At 36.7% G+C, this 21,659-nt stretch overlaps 2 protein-coding genes and 1 long non-coding RNA gene across 8 annotated transcripts in view; 2 read left to right on the top strand and 1 right to left on the bottom strand.

The window, feature by feature from the left end:
* The window catches only part of LOC138697609 (uncharacterized), a 59,740-nt gene extending 54,490 nt beyond the window's left edge, over positions 1-5,250 (top strand). The window contains exon 3 of the long non-coding RNA XR_011331587.1: positions 4,429-5,250. This is a non-coding gene — a long non-coding RNA (uncharacterized lncRNA). The remainder of the gene's footprint in view (positions 1-4,428) is intronic.
* The window catches only part of Med (Smad/Smad4 homolog Medea), a 58,937-nt gene extending 42,936 nt beyond the window's left edge, over positions 1-16,001 (bottom strand). For 4 of the 5 annotated variants that reach the window (XM_069823003.1, XM_069823004.1, XM_069823001.1 and 1 more), the window contains exons 1-3: positions 15,657-16,001; positions 15,186-15,334; positions 3,266-3,370 (exon numbers count right to left, since the gene is read on the bottom strand). In XM_069823003.1, the coding sequence (XP_069679104.1) occupies positions 3,266-3,370; positions 15,186-15,334; positions 15,657-15,711 (309 nt within the window). In that variant the 5' untranslated portion in view covers positions 15,712-16,001. Of the gene's footprint in view, positions 1-3,265; positions 3,371-15,185; positions 15,335-15,425 lie in introns of all 5 variants that reach the window. The other variant, XM_069823002.1, reaches the window with a different exon arrangement.
* A 183-nt stretch (positions 16,002-16,184) lies between these two features.
* The window catches only part of Usp8 (Ubiquitin specific protease 8), a 71,685-nt gene continuing 66,210 nt past the window's right edge, over positions 16,185-21,659 (top strand). For both annotated transcript variants that reach the window (XM_069822998.1, XM_069822999.1), the window contains exons 1-3: positions 16,185-16,358; positions 16,497-16,670; positions 16,765-16,995. In XM_069822998.1, the coding sequence (XP_069679099.1) occupies positions 16,567-16,670; positions 16,765-16,995 (335 nt within the window). In that variant the 5' untranslated portion in view covers positions 16,185-16,358; positions 16,497-16,566. The remainder of the gene's footprint in view (positions 16,359-16,496; positions 16,671-16,764; positions 16,996-21,659) is intronic.

A 21,659-nucleotide genomic window follows, 5' to 3' on the forward strand; every position in this document is an offset into this window, starting at 1 on the left:
CAGCACCAAAGCTTTTCTGAATGTCTTTCACTCACTTCACAAAGAGAAAACTAGTGCAATACTACGATCATTTTGGAAATTATTATTTGTTTTTGAAAATGAGACACGAAACTGGTGGTATGAAATGAATAGACGATCCAATTTTATTGATACAGTAAAATCTTTGTTACTGAAATTGGTAACCAAATACGAATAAAGATATTTTCGAATGCAAGAAAACAGATGGTGTGGAAATCAAAGCCAAGGATGACAAGTGGGTGAGACTACTAACGAATAAAATTATGTTGCCATGGGGAGGTTACCACAACTTCTAAGCAACATAACATTTTACAGCTCTTTTATTAATCAAAATGTTACATATCTTCGTCTTATTCTCGCTATAGTATCAGTATTAGAAACTTTTTGGATGGTTCCACTTATGGTTGCTTTAGATATTTCAACTGGCGTAAAATGTTAGTATAATATTAATACCAGTAGCATAGGAGAGAGAGGCATATTTCTGTTGTGTATTCTAACCTCTCATGAATTTTGTCTATTGTTTCCCTGAAAATTGTTTTCGACAGTTGATACCAGTGTAAAAATTCTGCAGTGCTCGGAAAAAGTGACATAAGTCAGTTTCCACAAACCTTTTTTGATAATTTATTGACAACTTACACTGGTTTATGTCGATTTGATTTTTTTCTGTAGGCCTATGAATTATTGTAATGGGAGGAATACTTATGTATTTTTTTTCCAAGCGAGCAGATGTTCCGTAAGTTGTCAATAAATTATCAAAAAAGGTTTGTGGAAACTGACTTGTGTCACTTTTCCCAAGCACTGCAGAATTCGTCCTGAGGTAGATTTTCGAAATCATTAATCCTTATACCTCTCTCCCGAAGATGTTTTAAAAAGTTTAAATACAGCAATTCTGCATCTTCAACGTAATTTACATCACCCATAGTTCAGGTTTTTAACAATTTTGTTAAAGTTTTAGTACACAAAATTCACCTCACTTCATCTTGCCAAAAAATTGTAATCTTATAAAATCTTGACTTGTTTTACATCAATGCTAATGTAAGAACAATGGAATACAATAAATGAAATGATGTTATCTTAACAGTTTAACAAATTGTTACAGTTAACAATTTACGATTTAACATGTGTTCGTGAAACCAGCCGTGTTTCATTTTCTTTAATTGGCAATACTAACGAGAAACAAAATTTGAAGTAGGCTACTTGTTTTTCATCTACATAATTCTCCTAAAGAAATTAATATTTCATATTCATGCCTGATATGACATATTCAGTTGTGTTCGTCAAAGACAAGGATTTTACACACACCATTTTGAAGCTGCAATTACAGTACTCAATTAGAAAATTATGAATGATAGACTTTAAAGGAGATTTTAAACTTAGCTTACTTTGCAAACATTATTTTAATGAGTGCAGAATATAAGGTAACAGATGATTAAATAAAAAACTTGTTATTCTAGTCTCCATCAATATCTTGCATATGTCTACGTTTTGTAGCAAATAAATTTCAGTATACAAATGACCATTTCTGTCTACATCAAAGTAACAAAACACAATGTAGGCCAAATGTTGTATAATAATCTTATCGATGGATTTATGGATTTTCATCATCTTCATAACTGAAACAGTACTAAATACGATTTAACAGAACTCACAATATACGAGGCGTGTTCTTAAAGTAAGTTCCGTTTTCAATTATAGCCTTCGCATCGCTGCAATCGTTATTTTGCGCATGCGTGTTTTCTTGTTCGGTCCTCAGGCAAGCTGTGCATGCAGCTTCAGAACTTCAGTCCGTGTGTGTGGTTAGTTGTGATCAGTTGAAATGTTTAAAGTGATCGAGCAACCCGCCGACTGTGAGATGCGGTCTGTTATCCGTTTCTTGAATGCGAGAAACATCAAACCAGCTGACATTCATCGTCAACTTTGTGAGGTGTATGGTGATGATGCCATTAGTGATGGAATGGTCAGGAGATGGGTTAGGAAGTTCAACGAGGGCCGCGTCTCTGTGCATGACGAGCAGCGTACCGGTCGGCCATCTTTGATCAATGACGATTTGGTGCATGCTGTCGATGAAAAAATTCATGAGGACAGGAGGTTCACAATTTCTTCGCTTTCCTTGAATTTTACACAAATGTCGCAGAGTGTTCCCTACAAAATTGTGACAGATCGATTACAATATCGAAAATTGTGCTCACAATGGGACCCAAGATGCTCACCGAGGAACACAAAACCAAACGAGCTTCCAGTGCATCGAGCTTTCTCACATGTTACAGTGAGCAAGGCAATGAGTTTTTTGACCATATCGTGACAGGTGACGAGACTTGGGTGTCTCACATGACACCTAAATCGAAGCAGCAGTCCATGGAATGGAGGCACACTGCATAGCCAAGGAAAAAGAAATTCAAACAAACCATGTCAACACACAAGGTTATGTGCACTGTTTTTTGGGACAGAAAAGAAGTCCTACTCATCGAATTCTTGCCTCGGGGTGAAACCATTAATAGAGAAACCTATTGTGAGACCTTGAAGAAGCTCCGTCGCGCAATTCAGAACAAGAGACGTGGGATGCTGACCGACGGAGTTGTGTTGCTTTATGACAATGCTCAGCCACACACAGCTCGTGACACCCAAAATCTCATCTCGAAATTTGGCTGGGAACAAATTGATCATCCCCCCTACAGCCCGGATTTGGCTCCGAGTGACTTTCATCTCTTCCTGCACCTCAAGAAGTTCGTCGGTGGTAAACGTTTTGATGGCGACGATGAAGTGAAAACAGCAGTGCAGGAGTGGTTCGCATCGCAGGCGGGCGAATTCTACAACGAGGGGATAGAAAGACTTGTGCACGACTCGATAAATGCCTCAATAATGGTGGAGATTGTGTTGAGAAGTAATTGAAGCGTGGGGAATACAATGCAACAAAAATGGTTTGTAAATATCTTCCCGTTTACTTACTACACCCTTTTGGAACTTACTTTAAGAACACGCCTCGTACATATGATTTCAGTAAATATGGACGTGAGTAATGTTGTATTTAATAATGATCTAAATCCTACACAGATTTAACATTACCCTCTTTCTGCATGAAGAGAAGCAAAGTGTAAATTAACAAATATGTCATTATTTATTACTACTTAATATATAGCGGTCTTCATGTTTAATTCCATGTACTCAAAATGGAAAAATAAAACATGATTAAAAGAAAAGCCTATTATTTTCGTATTAGAGAAATTCCGAAATTTCTACATTTTCATACCTGTAGTCTGCCATCAAGAGTTCGTTGTATAGTGACACATTTACTTGGATGAGCTCCATTGGTTGTAATAGCTGTTATTAAACTATCTAGTTCATCACGTTTTTCCTGAAAACAAAATATTAATGACAAGACATTACATACAGTTAAAAAACATTCAGTAGTCAAATGGTATCTAGGAAAGTTTATTTTCTTGAACCATTATTCAAAAGACCTACATAGATGATTTCTGTGCATTCAAATAACAACTACTTTCGTTTTATATACACTGCATACAAAAGACATCCTTTAAGGTTAAAAGTGAGATACAACTTCATTTATAAACTGTGCAGTTTATTGTTTAAAATCTCTTCTGAAAGAGTCCAATGACATAAATATTTACTAACATCAGCCAAGATATCTCTAATCTCTAATGCAAGAAGAGTGATTTTGGACATGATATCAGTGTACACTAATTTCACTCGACTTTTGAATGGATGCTTTTCATATTAAGTTCAAGTAAATTTCAATTAAACGACTTTTTTTTGCGATTTTTGTATTGAATAATATAAACTGACAAATGAGATGGTGAAGCTTGTTCTAATGGAAAAATGGTTCAGCAGTAGAAATTATTATATACAGGATGATTCAGCAGGAACAGTAAATATTTTAGAGGTGATAGTATGGATTATTCTGAGTAAAAAAAAAAAAAAAGTTCATATAAACATGTGTCCAATTCTCAATGGGTGTTGAGATACAACTGTTTAAATGTTGAACATAATAAATGATACAAGTGACAAGAAGGAAAAACAAATGATTTAATGATTACATTTACTGTTTATTTACATGGTAGCAGTACATTTCAACGACTCAAAGTAATTGTTAAAAAATTCCAAACTGACTTCATTGCACTTTTTCGCTCTGTTGACAAAAGTTGTTTTTCTGAGGTCATCTTGTCATTCTTTCATGAGTGCAGCATTATTCATAATGTGAATGACCAATTCATCTCTTGTGTTTACTTCACCTTTCATCCACACCCACAGACAAAAATTGACAGGAGTAAGCTGTGGCATATTCAGCACGTGTAAAGATGTGCTGCATTGTTATAAACACTTGTAATATGTATGCAACAGCATAAGAACATAACTTACTGGAGTCACATGCTGAGTGCTTGTCATCTGTTTCAGATTTGTGCACTCATCGGATGTCTACAGGCTGACTACAAGCAGCTGTTTCTCTACACCCATTATGAACAGTTCTGCTCTCAGAAGAGTGACATGTGCTTGTACATAGTCATTTGTCGTTCATTCATACCATTTGTAAGGCTTGTTATATATAACATTCAAACACCCATTGAAAATTGGATATCTATACTAATAATAAATCTGTAGCCGAAATTTTTCTGGTAATTTTCGATTTTCCAAAAATAATTGGCCCTAACATATATAATTAACCGCCCTGAAACCGAAAATCGCTTTTTTGAAATTTTTGTTTGTATGTCTGTCTGTCTGTTTGTTACCTTTTCACGTGATAATGGCTGAAACGATTTATATGAAAATTGGAATATAAATTAAGTTCATTGTAACTTAGAATTTAGGCTATATGGCATTCAAAATATTTTATTTAAAAGAGGGGTTATAAGGGGGCTTGAATTAAATAACTCGAAATATAGCGCTTATTAATTCTCATGAAAAATATTACATAACAAAAGTTTCTTTAAAAATAATTTCCGATAAGTTTTATTCCATGCACAATTTTGATAGGACTGACATTTAATGAGATAAATGAGTTTCAAAATTACAATAACGCCATCTAAGGTGGTGTAATGAAATAAAAAACAAATGAATTCGTCAATATGGGACCTTGGACAACAACAATCGAAAGCTTTGAAACATAGCCTACAGATAATGTTTCTGTGTTTGTATGAAGTAATATCGGAAGCTAAATTAGCCGATTTGTATAATTAATTATTACTTCACCATTAGAAAGTGTAGTTTCTCTAGATGGACATAATGCTATAATGTTATTACAGTAACTTCTGAGTGAATCGAGGACAGGTAAGATTAAAATAGCTTCTTATGCACAGAAAACTTGATAGGTATTAGTTTCCTATATTTCCTAATATAATTTTTATGACCAAATGAGTGGTCTCTGGATCAAAATGATCGCATTTTAATTCTTTTAATACAATTTAAATTATTTAACATAATAAACGATTTATCCTTCTATCAAACGTCCTATTTTAATTATGTAATTACTTTATATTTATTTCTAACAGGTGCAGCGGAGCGCACGGGTACGGCTAGTATATTAATATGAACTTATTTACCCAGGATAGTCCATGCTACCACACCCTAAAATATTTACTATTCCTCCTCAATTACTCTGTAGATTGTTTAATGGTTGGCCTTGGACATTGTTCTGTTCGTCATCCTTCTTCTCAATATAAACTGGTAATGTCCTTTCCTGCTTGACTCAGTTCTTTGAGAAGATATGTTCTATCCATTTTGATGAGATGGAAGTCAGTCATTTCCTGATATCTCTCTCTCTCTCTCTCTCGTCTCCCCCCCCCCAAATATTCAATATTTTTCCATGTAGTTTCTCTCTGACCTGGTTCTTGTTTATTTTTATGTGTAATTTTACCACTTAAAACGATGTGTTTATGGTAGACTTTTGTAGCATGATTGTCCTCCTTTGTTAGTAGAGCCAGTGGACGACAACATTCAAGCTTTCCATTGTCGAAAAGTAAGATTCATCAGAAAGAATTTGATCTTCATATATGGTTAGTGAATGACGTAACACAGTAAGGAAATCTCACTGAGCTGCAAAGTTCCAAAATTATTTAAAAAGAAACCACATATTTTTTACATTGAATGGTAATGGACAAGTGATATCCTGCTCCTTGGATGAAAGTACCCATATCGTTGGTACTACACATTCATTCATTTAATACATGATAATACACTTAAAAATAGTTTCCACGCCTCCGTAATTACTGTATATTACAATTTTATACATATTTACCTCGGATCTGCTTCCCTAAACTGAATTAAAGAGCAGCAAAGGTAATCAGTATGTTTGAGTCTACTTATTTCTGCCAACAGCTATTTCAGTATGAAAATTGCTAAGTCACGAATGACCAAAGTCTGTGACAATCTGAGGGCCCTTCTACATTTGAGTGCAACTCAAACTATATCACCCAATAGAATACAAAGACTACCGAAATTGAAACATACTTGTGACAGTAAACATAATGAACACTGGAGAGCTTCTAAAACACAATTCAGTGTGATGACCCCAATAATGGGCATTTTGGCATATCTACTGTTACAGTGCATGTATCTAATGACAATTTTCACCTCAAAATAAGTAGGTTTGATAAACAATAAGAATTGTCTAAAATGCCCATTACTGGCGTCATCAGCTCGGTTAAACCCCTTTTTATCAAATATAGACGTCACTGCTTATTATACATATTGATTTTGTATTTGTTCAGCAAGTTTCATTTCAATAGATTTAGTAATACATTAAGAAAGATTTTAATAATATGAAAATAATGTAGGCCTATTGGTTTTCTTTCTAATTTTCATTTTTTAGTTTTCATTGAAATCTTTGTAGTAATATTGAGTTAAGAACAGCGGCGGTTCCTCCATATGAGCACAGGAGCACATGAACACCTTAAAAACCAACAATAATCATATGTATTACTGTTACTGCCAGGTTAAATAAATCATTATTATTATTATTATTATTATTATTATTATTATTAATATTATTACATTTATTACTTTCCAATGTGCAATGACGTTCCTAAATTTTTCGTCTCGAGAGAATTTGCCGTTCATGTGTCATGTGTCTTTAAATCTCCATTGCACAGGTTGACAGCAGCTCGCGCAATTTTTCTCTACCAGGGTGGAATAGCCTGAGGTGAGAATATTTTCTGGTTTGTTACAATGGTTACAATAGCTCTGTCTCGCACAGGTCTTAAAGTGCTAATGACAGAGAAAGAGAGATGCTCCATCTCTCTTGGGTCTGGCACCCTGTTCCTTTCTCTCTTTTTCCTCGTTTTCTCTCTTTACTCTTTCTTTTCAAAATACCGTTACACACTGGGGCTGATTCTGTTGTCTTTTGTTCAGCAAAGTAAGAAAAATACAAGCTGTATTGGTGCGTATTGAAAGTTGAAACAGTAACCATGGATAAATACATAATTATCCATGCAGTAACACTTGAAGTTTTGAGACGGACGTGTTTGAAATTGTGAGTGTGTTAAATTAAAAGAGGATTAAAACATTCCTCCGTAACACGAAGACAGAAGACCAATTAAGCACATTGGCTATGTTGGCAATGGAAAAAAAAAACTTGTTAACAACATTAGAGACTTCAATAATAAAGTTATTGATAAGTTTCCGTCTCTCAAAACTAGGCGCATGGAGTTTCTCTACAAATAAATCTAGATCTTCAACACCATCTACAACAGCAGTGAAGGTGAGTCCTATGAATTAATTTTACTCTACTCTTGTTTAACGGTTTTAATTTTGGTTTATATGCGTACATGCATATTAGAACTCGTTTATCTCTGACATGTGACACAACTATACGAGAATATATCAGTGTGTTCATTACCAATATTTTTTTGTGAACACCCATCCAAGAAAGGCACGAGCCGCTACTGGTTCAGAAAATTACAATTTATTTTGCATAATTGTTATGATGTTTCAGTAAAGAGTTTTGATCTCCAGAAATATTTTATTTATATATTTATCATATCATTATATCTATTTATACATCTTAGTTACTAACATTATTATTAATATATTTTTATTATTGTGTAATAAAAGTAGTTATACAGAGAGAGAGAGGCAGCAAAAAGTTACAGCACTATGCAAGGGACGTCGGGGAACAGATTACCCACAATCCATTGTTCGATTCACCAGTAAGCTGTAGCAGCGTGGGTGGGCATTCAGTTTCATTACAGTAGGCCTAAATTATTAGTTAAGTTACCTAATGACTGAAATGAATGAATGAAGTTGAAAACTGATGTAATCTTACCTTTCATCAAAGCAACTGTTGAAAATTATGTCCAGCATTCGCGATATAAACGTTGCATCGTGTTAAAAAATTCCGACACACTCTTTGTAACTCCGCCTCTGAAATTTCAGATATCACTTGTCTGATTTCATTTTCCAAGGCTTCAAGAATATGTGAATTGTTCTTGTACACTTTCTGTTTTAAAGCTCCCCACCAACAGAAATTTATGCGGGCAGCTGGATCCTGTTATGTTAACTGATGAAGCAGTGACACTTTGTAAGAATGAAAGTGTAGCATTTTCAGTCCCCGTAACGCCGATCATTACGAAATACCACACTCCTGCGGCAATCGGCATGAAGATTTCCTTGGGCTGGTTTCAATTCTTGTTTGAATATCTACAAGCTTCTCTTATTACCCTCTTCTGTGGTTCTCTCTTTTTGTTTACAGACCCTGTTTCTCGCCACTTTCTGCGTAACTTGGTTATGTACTGTCTCGAAGGCATCACAGAACTGACGTAGAAACTTGCGAACAATACTGTCATACAATTTCTTCTTCAGAAGAAATGTCTCAACTAGAAATATTCGTTCTGCAATACTATACGTCACCATACTGATGGTGAACACAAATAATGAATAATTTCAAGGGAAAAATTGTTCCGGGGCCGGGTATCGAACCCAGGGCCTTTGGTTTAACGTACCAATGCTATACCAACTGAGCTACTCGGGAACTCTACCAGACACCGATCCAATTTTTCCCTCTATATTCACAGACCTCAAAGTGGGCTGACAACTATCAAGCAACCAACGTTGAGTGCACACTAACTCTGTGTGACTTGAAAATTATTTCAAGGGAAAAACTGTTCCGGGGCCGGGTATCGAACCCAGGACCTTTGGTTTAACGTACCAACGCTCTGCTAACTGAGCTACCCGGGAACTCTACCAGACACCGCTCCAATTTTTCCCTCTATATCCACAGACCTCAAAGTGGGCTGACAACCGTCAAGCAACCAACGTTGAGTGCACACTAACTCTGTGTGACTTGAAAATAATTTCAAGGGAAAAACTGTTCCGGGGCCGGGTATCGAACCCAGGACCTTTGGTTTAACGTACCAATGCTCTACCAACTGAGTTACCCGGGAACTCTACCAGACTCGGATCCAATTTTTCCCTCTATATCCACAGACCTCAAAGTGGGCTGACAACCATCAAGCAACCAACGTTGACTGCACACTAACTCTGTGTGACTTGAAAATAATTTCAAGGGAAAAACTGTTCCGGGGCCGGGTATCGAACCCAGGACCTTTGGTTTAACGTACCAACGCTCTACCAACTGAGTTACCCGGGAACTCTACCAGACTCCGATCCAATTTTTCCCTCTATATCCACAGACCTCAAAGTGGGCTGACAACCATCAAGCAACCAACGTTGACTGCACACTAACTCTGTGTGACTTGAACGAATAATTTCAAGGGAAAAATTGTTCCGGGGCCGGGTATCGAACCCGGGATCTTCGGTTTTACGTACCAATGCTCTACCAACTGAGCTACCCGGGAACTCTACCAGACACCAATCCAATTTTTCCCTCTATATCCACAGACCTCAAAGTGGGCTGACAACCGTCAAGCAACCAACGTTGACTGCACACTAACTCTGTGTGACTTCAACGAATAATTTCAAGGGAAAAATTGTTCCAGAGCCGGGTATCGAACCCGGGACCTTCGGTTTAACGTACCAATGCTCTACCAACTGAGCTACCCGGGAACTCTACCAGACACCAATCCAATTTTTCCCTCTATATCCACAGATCTCAAAGTGGGCTGACAACCATCAAGCAACCAACGTTGACTGCACACTAACTCTGTGTGACTTGAAAATAATTTCAAGGGAAAAACTGTTCCGGGGCCGGGTATCGAACCCAGGACCTTTGGTTTAACGTACCAACGCTCTACCAACTGAGTTACCCGGGAACTCTACCAGACTCCGATCCAATTTTTCCCTCTATATCCACAGATCTCAAAGTGGGCTGACAACCATCAAGCAACCAACGTTGACTGCACACTAACTCTGTGTGACTTGAACGAATAATTTCAAGGGAAAAATTGTTCCGGGGCCGGGTATCGAACCCGGGATCTTCGGTTTTACGTACCAATGCTCTACCAACTGAGCTACCCGGGAACTCTACCAGACACCAATCCAATTTTTCCCTCTATATCCACAGACCTCAAAGTGGGCTGACAACCGTCAAGCAACCAACGTTGACTGCACACTAACTCTGTGTGACTTCAACGAATAATTTCAAGGGAAAAATTGTTCCAGGGCCGGGTATCGAACCCGGGACCTTCGGTTTAACGTACCAATGCTCTACCAACTGAGCTACCCGGGAACTCTACCAGACACCAATCCAATTTTTCCCTCTATATCCACAGATCTCAAAGTGGGCTGACAACCATCAAGCAACCAACGTTGACTGCACACTAACTCTGTGTGACTTGAACATAATTTCAAGGGAAAAACTGTTCCGGGGCCGGGTATCGAACCCAGGACCTTTGGTTTAACGTACCAACGCTCTACCAACTGAGCTACCCGGGAACTCTACCAGACACCGATCCAATTTTCCCTCTATATCCACAGACCTCAAAGTGGGCTGACAACCATCAAGCAACCAACGTTGACTGCACACTAACTCTGTGTGACTTGAACGAATAATTTCAAGGGAAAAATTGTTCCGGGGCCGGGTATCGAACCCGGGACCTTCGGTTTAACGTACCAATGCTCTACCAACTGAGCTACCCGGGAACTCTACCAGACACCAATCCAATTTTTCCCTCTATATCCACAGACCTCAAAGTGGGCTGACAACCGTCAAGCAACCAACATTGAGTGCACACTAACTCTGTGTGACTTGAAAATAATTTCAAGGGAAAAACTGTTCCGGGGCCGGGTATCGAACCCAGGACCTTTGGTTTAACGTACCAACGCTCTACCAACTGAGCTACCCAGGAACTCTACCAGACACCGATCCAATTTTTCCCTCTATATCCACAGACCTCAGAGTGGGCTGACAACCGTCAAGCAACCAATGTTGAGTGCACACTAACTCTGTGTGACTTGAACGAATAATTTCAAGGGAAAAATTGTTCCGGGGCCGGGTATCGAACCCGGGACCTTTGGTTTAACGTACCAACGTTCTACTAACTGAGCTAGCCAGGAACTCTACCAGACACTGATCCAATTTTTCCTTCTATATCCACAGACCTCAAAGTGGGCTGACAACTGTCAAGCAACCAACGTTGAGTGCACACTAACTCTGTTATACCTGAAAGCTTGATTTGCACAACACAAATAATGTTCAATAACAAGTGTAGTAATGCAACACGGTAATGAAACAGAACACCCACCTGAGCTCCTACAGCATACCAGTGAGTCGAGCAATGGATTGTAGGCAGTCTGTTTCCCAACATCCCATGCATAGTGCAGTAACTTTTCGCTGCCTCTCTCTCTATTTATTGTTGAAAAATTGAAATAAAATTATTCCATAACATGCTTTTCACCACATCTTCGCTGCCTCTCTCTGTATTTATTGTTGAAAAATTGAAATAAAATTATTCCATAACATGCTTTTCACCACATCTTCGCTGCCTCTCTCTGTATTTATTGTTGAAAAATTGAAATAAAATTATTCCATAACTTGCTTTTCACCACATCTCCTGTTACTGTATGTTTTTGCAAAATATATCCTTTTATCAAAACACTGTAAGAAGATCATAGGCCTGCCACTGCTAATCTTCTGATGACGTAGAGATAAACTTGCTCCTCAAAGAGCTCGCTGCTCTCCATGTTTGTGCACCAATTGCTGTCTTGTGTATTCAACTTCATTTTTTGTGTTGTCTACATATACTGGGTGTTCATTTCAAACTGTGTCATGACGTCACTGTTGATGAGTCAGCGATTTGAAGAGAGTTTCAACTTTTGTGTCAGAGAAGTTGCCTATTAATCAAGGCATTCAATCTGAACTTGAGAACGTGTACGGTATAACTTGAACATCGTAGCAACAGATGGCGGTTTGTACGGTCTGTGTGCTACCATAACCTCTTTCGCACTGTGTTTTGTGCGGCCAAGTCGTACGCAGGGTATTTGTTATCATCGGTTGTGTACGGTAACATTCCACAACACAAATCAAATGCTCCGTGTCCATGTTGACCGTCGAAATTAATGCCAACAAATACGTAAGTAATCGTCTTAACCCTCTCCACATATCCCGACAGTAAGAAAAAACCTCACCACAGTACATGTTTCGAAACAGTTCACATTCCTGCCACTATGGGCGTTACCGTACATATCGCTAAGTACTCTTCTGAATGAACGCCGTACTTGCTAGGCAACTCCTCTGGCACGTAAGTAATACACCTCTGCCGACGTGTAGGAAGATTGAATTCTCTAGGCTCATCGACTAGCCACATGATGGCATACAGCAAGCCATGACACACTTTGAACTGAACACCCAGTATTCTACTGTTTTAATTAGAAGATGCTTTGCTACAGCAAAGGTTAACTTTTGAAAACATGACGAAAAGAGGATGAATGACTTCGACATTATGAGAATATACATGGAAACAGTTATCTAGGCTTATTTAATCATTTGCTGTTTCAATCCACAGTTCAATAATAGAAAGAAATAACAAGTCTACAAAGAAAAAGAAAAGACAATCAGATGGCTTACTTCGTAGAGCAACAACCTACAAACTGGGAAGTCCCAGGTTCAATCCAGAGTGTTGACAGGATTTTCCTCATTGCCAAACTTACAGAACACCAAATTATCGTATTTGTCGGTGTATAAGACGCACTTTTTTGTTCTCAAAATATGCCTTAAAATTAGGCTGCATCTTATACAACGAAGGTAGGCCTACATGTACCATTATTTTTCATAGTTGCCCGCACTCTAGTTTTTCTCTTCCAAGATCTTGGAATGCTGTCACACCAGGAGGACCAACTTCACAACTACATCCTCTTGACGTTCCGTTAAACCATTTAAAGTGTTCATGAGAGACGAGTGGAATAAGTGCATGATGGATGCATTGTGCACCAGCTGACTCCGAAGGGAGCACTTAAATGGCCTACACTCACTTAAGTTTGTGAATGGGTCAAAATATCCTCGTCCAAGGTCAGTGAGAACACTGCTGTGAAGTCTTTTTTTTTGAAGTGTGGTATCAGTAACATCCTAGACGGAAGTGATTTTCTCTATGAATCTGAAGATGAAGATTTCTATTCTGATGGAGAGTTCAATGAAGAAGAAGAAACTTCCGATGATAGCAATGGGAGTGAATTTAAAGGTTTCTGAAGATCAATGAATAATTCTTAACATTAGTTATATTTTTCTTTAAATTAGTTCTTTTTTTTTTTTCTGGAAAATTTCTTTCAATTTTTGGAGTGCATCTCAGACACTGATATGCTCGTGTAAAGGGGGTTAAGTATGAATTGGCTAAACTGGAATAAGTACAGATTTCAACTATCCACAATTACTTTTCACTTGTGTTAAAGGGGTTCTTCCATCTATGATGCAGCTACAATACCTCATAGTTTGTGACAAAGGGGTTTTATTCAGTACCAAAGGAGGGAAGTTTACATACCTTACAATTTGACTTAACCCCCTTTACACGAGCACACGCGAATATTGTATTAGATTTATCCTCTGAGTAAAATGTGGCAAAAGCATGAAACTCTATCTTCCTGTCTCTGAAGTGCCCACATGACATCTGAAACAGACACCTTTAATTTGCCACGGACACACAAAAGTGACTGTGATTGATAGGATAAAATGCTGCACAGATGGTAGAAAGAGAAAATAGAAAATATTTTGTCCATCCTTACTTTTCCGTAGCCTATTTTAAGTTTTAGAATATTAGGAGAGAAAAATCTGTCTTTGCATCTGTTAATTAATTTTTTTACAAAATAAACAGTAAATATTACGGTATTTCCAGATTTTCCCATGGAAATACAATTTCCAGCATCCCCACTACCGAAGTAGGCCTACAGTTGATTCGTCTGTGTGTAGCCTCTTCTTGTGTAGGCCTCTTAATATAACTTTTACATAGCATATATATATATATATATATATATATATATATATATATATATATATACACACACATAAATGATGCTGAAAATTAGCACATCTAATATAGTAATTTCTGCCAAAATTTCATTAAACCTCAAAGCATTTACTCTATATTTATTTTATCATGGTACTCTTTGTCTATGGTAACCTGTAGTGGTTACAGGAAGAAATAAATATAATATATTATATGAGGTAGGCCTACGTTAAATTATTCATTTGTAAATGAAGTCAACCTTTCTCTCTTTCGATAGGGCTACTTCACAGCAACAAAACTGTTTATATTTCATATAACGTGTAAGTAAAAAAGAATCAATTAACAGAACAAATAAGAAAATGTGGTGGAAATTCCAAAATGATTAATAATAATAATTTAAATTTACGGAACTTACAAACTTATTTAGCTTATTCATAATAGGCCTATGTTATCACTAGCAATGTAGAATTTTTTCAGAGCACTGCTAATTTGGTTTGTCAAGGGCACGTGCCCTGTTACTAATTCATCACACAGATGGGACAACAGAATAGTATTTTTCTTGCTGCATTAGTTGGCTATGACACTATGCCCAGTGTTAAATTCCTTATAGCAATTGAATTTGTTCTTTTCTACACGAGGAAGAAGTCTGACTCACATTGCTTTAAGTCGTGCTGGCTGCATGACAACAAAGTCCTATTACACTAAAGCATGAGAGGGTAACTCAACAAATGTCATAATTTAAAATTTGTTAGATTTGTTTAGAGTTGCAGCACATTGCTTTTATATTCAGAAAGGCACCTTTTAAATTGATGTAAAAATTATACCTACCTTCAATTTTTTCACTAGACTTTCAATAGCCCGTTTGGCAAACCCTTCTGATTCACCACCCTGACGATGACACATAAGACTGTGCACGATACTGAGACATGCATCTGCAGAGGTTGGGGCATTTGACGTCATGGCAGTCATCTCTCGCACTGCAAATTGATAGTATTGTGTAAGAAAATCACTTATGTATCCTTGACAGATTAAAATCCGTACTCAAAATCTCAGACCACAATTACGTACCCTTATTCCTTCCTAGGTCTACTTCAAATTGACGGGTGTAGCAGAAAAGATGCCACTATTCTTGAATATTACTGTTTCTACGTGTTAGCACATTTACCTTACCATAAATTAAATTAAAAATTATTGTCACTAAAATTACAGTTACAGTTACATTTTTTCACATTTTCAAAACACGAGTATCTTCAAAATAACGCGTTTCACATGTAATGATTGGTCACAGAAAAGCCAAACCTTCTGCTGATCCTGCAGGGCTGTAGAGGTGTCCACCGCCGGACAAGCCTACCATTCTTGTAGTCTTATTTTTTTGCAAATATTGTCAGTAATCCGGGTATAGTGTTTTAATTAATTATGAAAAAAATATGATAAATTAAGGACGTCAATAGTCCTCGTCGGATCTCAGTAGCCAGGCCTAATCTCGTTTTACAACTAATTCAAAAACACCAATCATATACTACAAAACACTTTCATTGCTTCCATTAGAAACAAAGCTCCGTAAATGTCGCACTTCATCAAAACCGACAACCTTATTTCTTCCATTATCCCTGAAAAAAAGGGCAGCTCTACGAATAAAGATTATTTTTGTGACTTCATATACTGCATAGAATTTTAAATAAGTAATAGTACAGATATACTTTGAATTTTAACTACTTTGATTGATACTATAGCTTTTTAAAAGTCCTAATTAAATAATGGTAATTTGTTTTCGGAGTTGGTTGTTCTGTGACTCATATGCGCGGAAAACACGGGTGCGTCTGTTTGACGAAAGTATTCTGCAGTGATGTTCGTGAATACATATTCAGTTTCTTCCTTTCCGAACACAGAACAGCATACGTATTTTTGAGAGCAACAGGAAAGAATGGGAAGCAGTTCATATGCTTCTGTCTGTCAAATAAAATGTAGAATAAAAGGAAAATAAGGTCGTTTTTAAAACTAGTAAGTACCAAAAAGCTATTTACGTAACACACAAAATTAGATATCTTATATTATATCGCAATGTTTGTAATAAATCTCAAAATGTGTACTGTATACTGTGTAGCGTTTTCATGAATTGTGTCAAATCTAATTTTGCAGAAGGTGACAGTTAAAAGCTGAAGTAATAACAATACATTTCCAATTTACAAGCATCATACACAGAGTCAACATGCCGGAAACTAAACTAAAATCTTTACATGTGGGTAAATCAATATCGGATCTGAAAGAACAGTATAATATTAGTGAGGCTATTAAAGGAAAAAAAGCAAAGATGTAAGTAGATTTGTGTTTCATTTGACCTTTTATTTTAATTAATTGAAATGTTGTTCACATATGTACATTGCAAAGTTTTTTTTTACTTTTTCAGGCTTTGTCTCACAGCCCATAGAGTATATGACGAAGCTGGTAAACACAGGCTTTCGGGCGATGAAGAGATGAGTTACATTTTCTACATGAAATACCTCACAATAGTAACTATGATTCAAGGCTCAGACGAATATAAGAAGGATAAAGAATATGTTGTGAAGATGCTTGGTAAAGACAACGTAAATGTTGCAATGAATATGGCTGAGAAACTTTCAGAGAGTTTGGAACAGAGGTGAATGTTACATAAACTAGTGCACGGGAAGTTCAGAAGATTGTATTGTATTTTTAGTCTAGGGAAAATTCTCGTCTTATACGAAAATACTGTTGTGGCGGACTGGAGTATAACGCCTTATATACTAAACTTAATCTTCATGAAAAGTTCCTTATATAAATTCGACGATTTTCACTTCCAAAATCACCTGAACTTTCCGTTTAGCGCATAAAATTATTTTTGACTGAACACGTATTAACTGGCACACCATTTAATTGTATGTTTACTCTAAAATAATTGAATAATAGGTCTTCACTGTACCATTTTGAATGTAGGTCTACATAAACTTATCCGTAAGATTTTGGCCTAGTTTTATTTTCTCACTGATTAATTTGATTTTATTTTCTATTCGAAATAAATTAGCCATGTCTCCAAAGTCTTTCAACTAGAACTTTTGGAAGAAAAGATTAAGACATCGAAATAATGTTATCTCTGAATCTTCGTTGCTTTGTTGTTTATTGCAAACTACAACAGTTAAATTGTGTTCATGTAAGTAATGTTTGGGTTATTAATTTTTTATAGGAACAAATTATAGTTAGGCTTACCAGTACTTATTGTTTAATTAGCAAAAAAACATTTAGATGTATTTAAAATAGACAGTAGTAGTCTATGTAGTTATAATTGCATAAAACTGCCCCGTTCTCGTCATAAATGAAACAGGAGATGTAGTTCGAGCATTCTTCCAACTCAGTTCTTGTCAGATATTAGTTTACTCTGCTGTGAAGAATTTGGACTATTGTGTTCGTTCTGTCTAATGCAATGATGCTCAAACTGGGGTCCGCTAAGCTGTTCCAAGGGAACTGTGAAGGGGTCACTCAGTTGAAGTTTTGGGCTATTTGCTATTGTTGCCATGTCCGTTTTTATTTCTTCATGGTGAGATTTTTTTTAAGTGATGCTGATTATACTTTGGATGTTCTATTATATTAATTAATGAGTCTATTTAATATAGTTTTTAACTGTTAACACAATCTTATCCCGATGTTGCAAAGGTGGCTCTAAAAGTGCTGATTCCATTTGCAACCAACTTTGAGTGTGAGACAACATTTTCCACATTACTTGTTATCAAAACAAAATCCCGAAACAGATTAGATGCGACAAATGACATGAGAGTTGCAGTAGCCAAAACAAAGCCAAACATAAAAGAACTGGTTCAGACAAAGTAGATGCATCTAAAAATTTGTAAAGGGACTGCCACGTAATAAATCCTAAAAAGTTTGAGACCACTGGTCTAATGTAATGGAAATGTATAAGTCAATAGTATTTCTTCAATTTTGTGTTCCTTGACATAGACATCATACATGATCGGTTATATACATCAAATATTCATATGTATGAGGTCTCGCCCACCTCATTGAATATTACACGACTAATATGAATTAGTCTATTGTATTATTACTATTAAATACGAGAAAAATTCGTACCGGCACCGGGAGAGGTTCGGCCGGCGCTGTGGATCGTGTCCCGGCATGGCTCAGTTGGTAAGAGCGCTCAGCATGCAGAGCTGAGAGGTCCTGGGTTCGATTTCCGGTGCCGGTACCAATTTTTCTCGTATTTAATAGTAATGATCGGTTATGTTATGTAGGTACTCTGAAAGTCCAACAAATAAATTAAATTATACCCAGAACGTAAATTGGGGCATGATAGTCTCAGTATTCCCATTGGCACTCCTCTGTCCTTGTCTCATTTCTTCCGGTTAAGTTAAATTCGATTGGGATAGGCTAGGCGAAGAAATTTCGAACTTTTTTATTGTGTGGAGAAGGCTAAACCTAGTTTTTTATGTTCATATTGGATACACAAATTTTATAATACGAGAGTGAACAGACAAACATTCTAACAGAATTTTGCAGGAAGGCTGATTATAGTGTAGCTTTAGTTATGTATTTTTAATAATAATGACATTGACAGTAATGTAAGCAAAGTAACGAGAACAAGCCAAGATCTGATTAAACTCTCATTGCTTACTTTTTTTCAGTCATATTTTTTATAGTTACACATTTGCAGTATCAGTGTTCTTCTGCATTATAGTAATGTCTCAAATTAATGTGGTTGACTTATTGAGTATCATACTGTAATGTTAAAATAAAGAAGTGTATAAAGTATTTGTGCGAGATCGTGTGTATTTGCTTGGTTTCCGCACAAAACCAATCCGCGGAAAGTCTAAAATTTCACATTCAGTATTCCCAACCTAACACACATAACAATTTCCCTCTTCTTACCGCTTAAGTGACATATTCATTTTACTGCTTTAGGCTTTTAACATATTATTTTTAGAGACGTTCAATATAGTAATAATTATAAATTGGAAACTTACCACTGCAATTTCACCAAAATTGTACTGTTAATTATTGTTTTTAAATATTTGCAAAAATTAAGTAAACTCTACAACTCCACTAAAGTTACTGCATTCGTGATGCAAGTAACATTAAGGAAGCCATGAAAAAATCAACAAGATTCCAGACTCATCATAGACTGGGGGAAAAAAAAGACAGATTTATATCACGGCCTGCTGGATTATAGTAAACACAGAAAAAATTTTAAAGCAACAATGTTGAAGATAGATATTTTTGTTTTGCAAATTTGCCGTGATTGAACAGAAACCAAGATGGAGTTTTCATTGCAACTAATTATAAATTCCTCTTTCAGGTATGTAATAAACGATCTTCGCACAAAATAATGTACAATACATGAGCTGTATGTTTTCTTTCAATTCTCGGAAATTAAAAAAGCTCAACTACGTTTCGCTTTTTCAAACTTTTCCTCGAACATGAAAACTTCAACATACCGCTCTTGTAACGCATATTACTATTGTGGACCTGGCCATGACTGTTTGGCCAAGCATCTGCATAGAATTGGAATATATCAGTCTCCTAACTGTCCATTGTGCAACTCAAATCAAGAAATGGATTCAGAACATCTCAAAATCTGTGCGTCAGTGGCTAACCATGACAATATCTTTGAAAAATATTGGAGTGCAAGAGGTCAAATGACTTTATTGTCAAATGCCTGGCATTAGAAAACAACAACTATTGTGGACCTAGAAAAGGCATTTGACAGAGTGGATTAGAAGAAACTTATGACAATTCTGAAGAAAATTGGTGTGAATTGGAAAGAGAGATGGCTGTTCAGTAATCTTTATATCAAACAACGAGTCAAAGTTAGGATTGGAGAAGGAATGTCAGAGGGAAGTGAAATGAGGAGAGGAGTAAGATGAGAATGTGTCTGTCACCTTCACTGTTCGTCTACTTGGAGGATTTAATGAAGAACTGTTTTTAGAACAGGGGAAGAAGAATAAAGTGCATAAGATTTACTGATGATATGGTGGTAGCAGAAGAGGAGATGATATTAAGGGATATATTACTGAAGCTAAATGGCAGCTGTGAGCAATATGGGGTGAAGATAAATGCAAACAATACGAAGACCATTGTTATCGGAAGAAAAATAAAAAGATAAATGTGCGAATACGAAATAAGGTAGTAGAACAAGTGGACAGCTTCAAGTACTTGGGATATACTATAAATAGTAACATGAGCTGCTGCCAGGAAGTCAAAAGGAGGATAACAATGGAAAAGGAAGCTTTTAATAGAAAAAGGAGCATCTTCTGCGGACCTCTGGAAAAATAACTAAGGAAGAGACTTGTGAAGTGCTTTGTGTGGAGTGTGGCATTGTATGGGGTAGAAACAAGGACATTATGACGAAGCGAAGAGAAAAGACTAGAAGCATTTGAAATGTGGATATGGAGAAGAATGGAGCATGTGAAATGGACAGACAGAATAAGAAATGAAGCTGTGTTTGAAAGAGTGGGTGAAGAAAGAATAATGCTGAAACTGATCAGGAAGAGGAAAAGGAATTGGTTGGGTCACTGGTTGAAAAGAAACTGACTGCTGAAGGATGCACTGAGAGGAATGATGAATTGAAGAAAAGTTCGGGGCAGAAGATGATGTCAGATGATAGACGACTTTAAGATTTGAGGGAGATGGGATATGATGGCAGAGACTGGATTAATCTTGCTCAGGATAAGGACCGATGGGGTGAGGTCGAATGATCTGGGTGGCCAAAGCACTGGATCACCACTTCCAATCAAAACAAAAATAATGTACTACTGTCTTGTCACTGTGTTGTTTGTAAACAAACACCTGTACAAAATCAAAACAAAAACAACACAATAGTATGATCAGATACTTATGGAAACAAAAATCACTATTACTGCAATAAGTAAGCATTTTCTGTCAAATTTTCATGTAAGAAATTGTTCTTATTTTTGATCCAGGAGCACGCTCACGCGTTTTCCAAACATGATTCATCCTGTATATAGGCTACCGATGTCATTCACATAGAATTGGGCTGGTTTTAAGATCAGAGGCTATCAGCTGATACCTGATTCGATTTGTTCGGAGATTTTCTTCACCTACAAAGTGAATGTCAGGTAATCCCATGGCGAATTCTCAGATTCCTCTTGATAATTACACCAACAAATACAAGTAGTAGTCCATGCTTGTGGAGTAACTGTTAGCACATCTGACCACGAAACCAGGTGGCCCTGGTTCGAATTCCGGTTGGGGTAAGTTACTGGTTGAGGTTTTTTCCGGAGTTTTCCTCTCAACTCAGTACCAGTAAATGCTGGGTGC

The sequence above is a fragment of the Periplaneta americana genome, chromosome 4, assembly GCF_040183065.1.
Source record: "Periplaneta americana isolate PAMFEO1 chromosome 4, P.americana_PAMFEO1_priV1, whole genome shotgun sequence".
NCBI lineage: Eukaryota > Metazoa > Arthropoda > Insecta > Blattodea > Blattidae > Periplaneta > Periplaneta americana.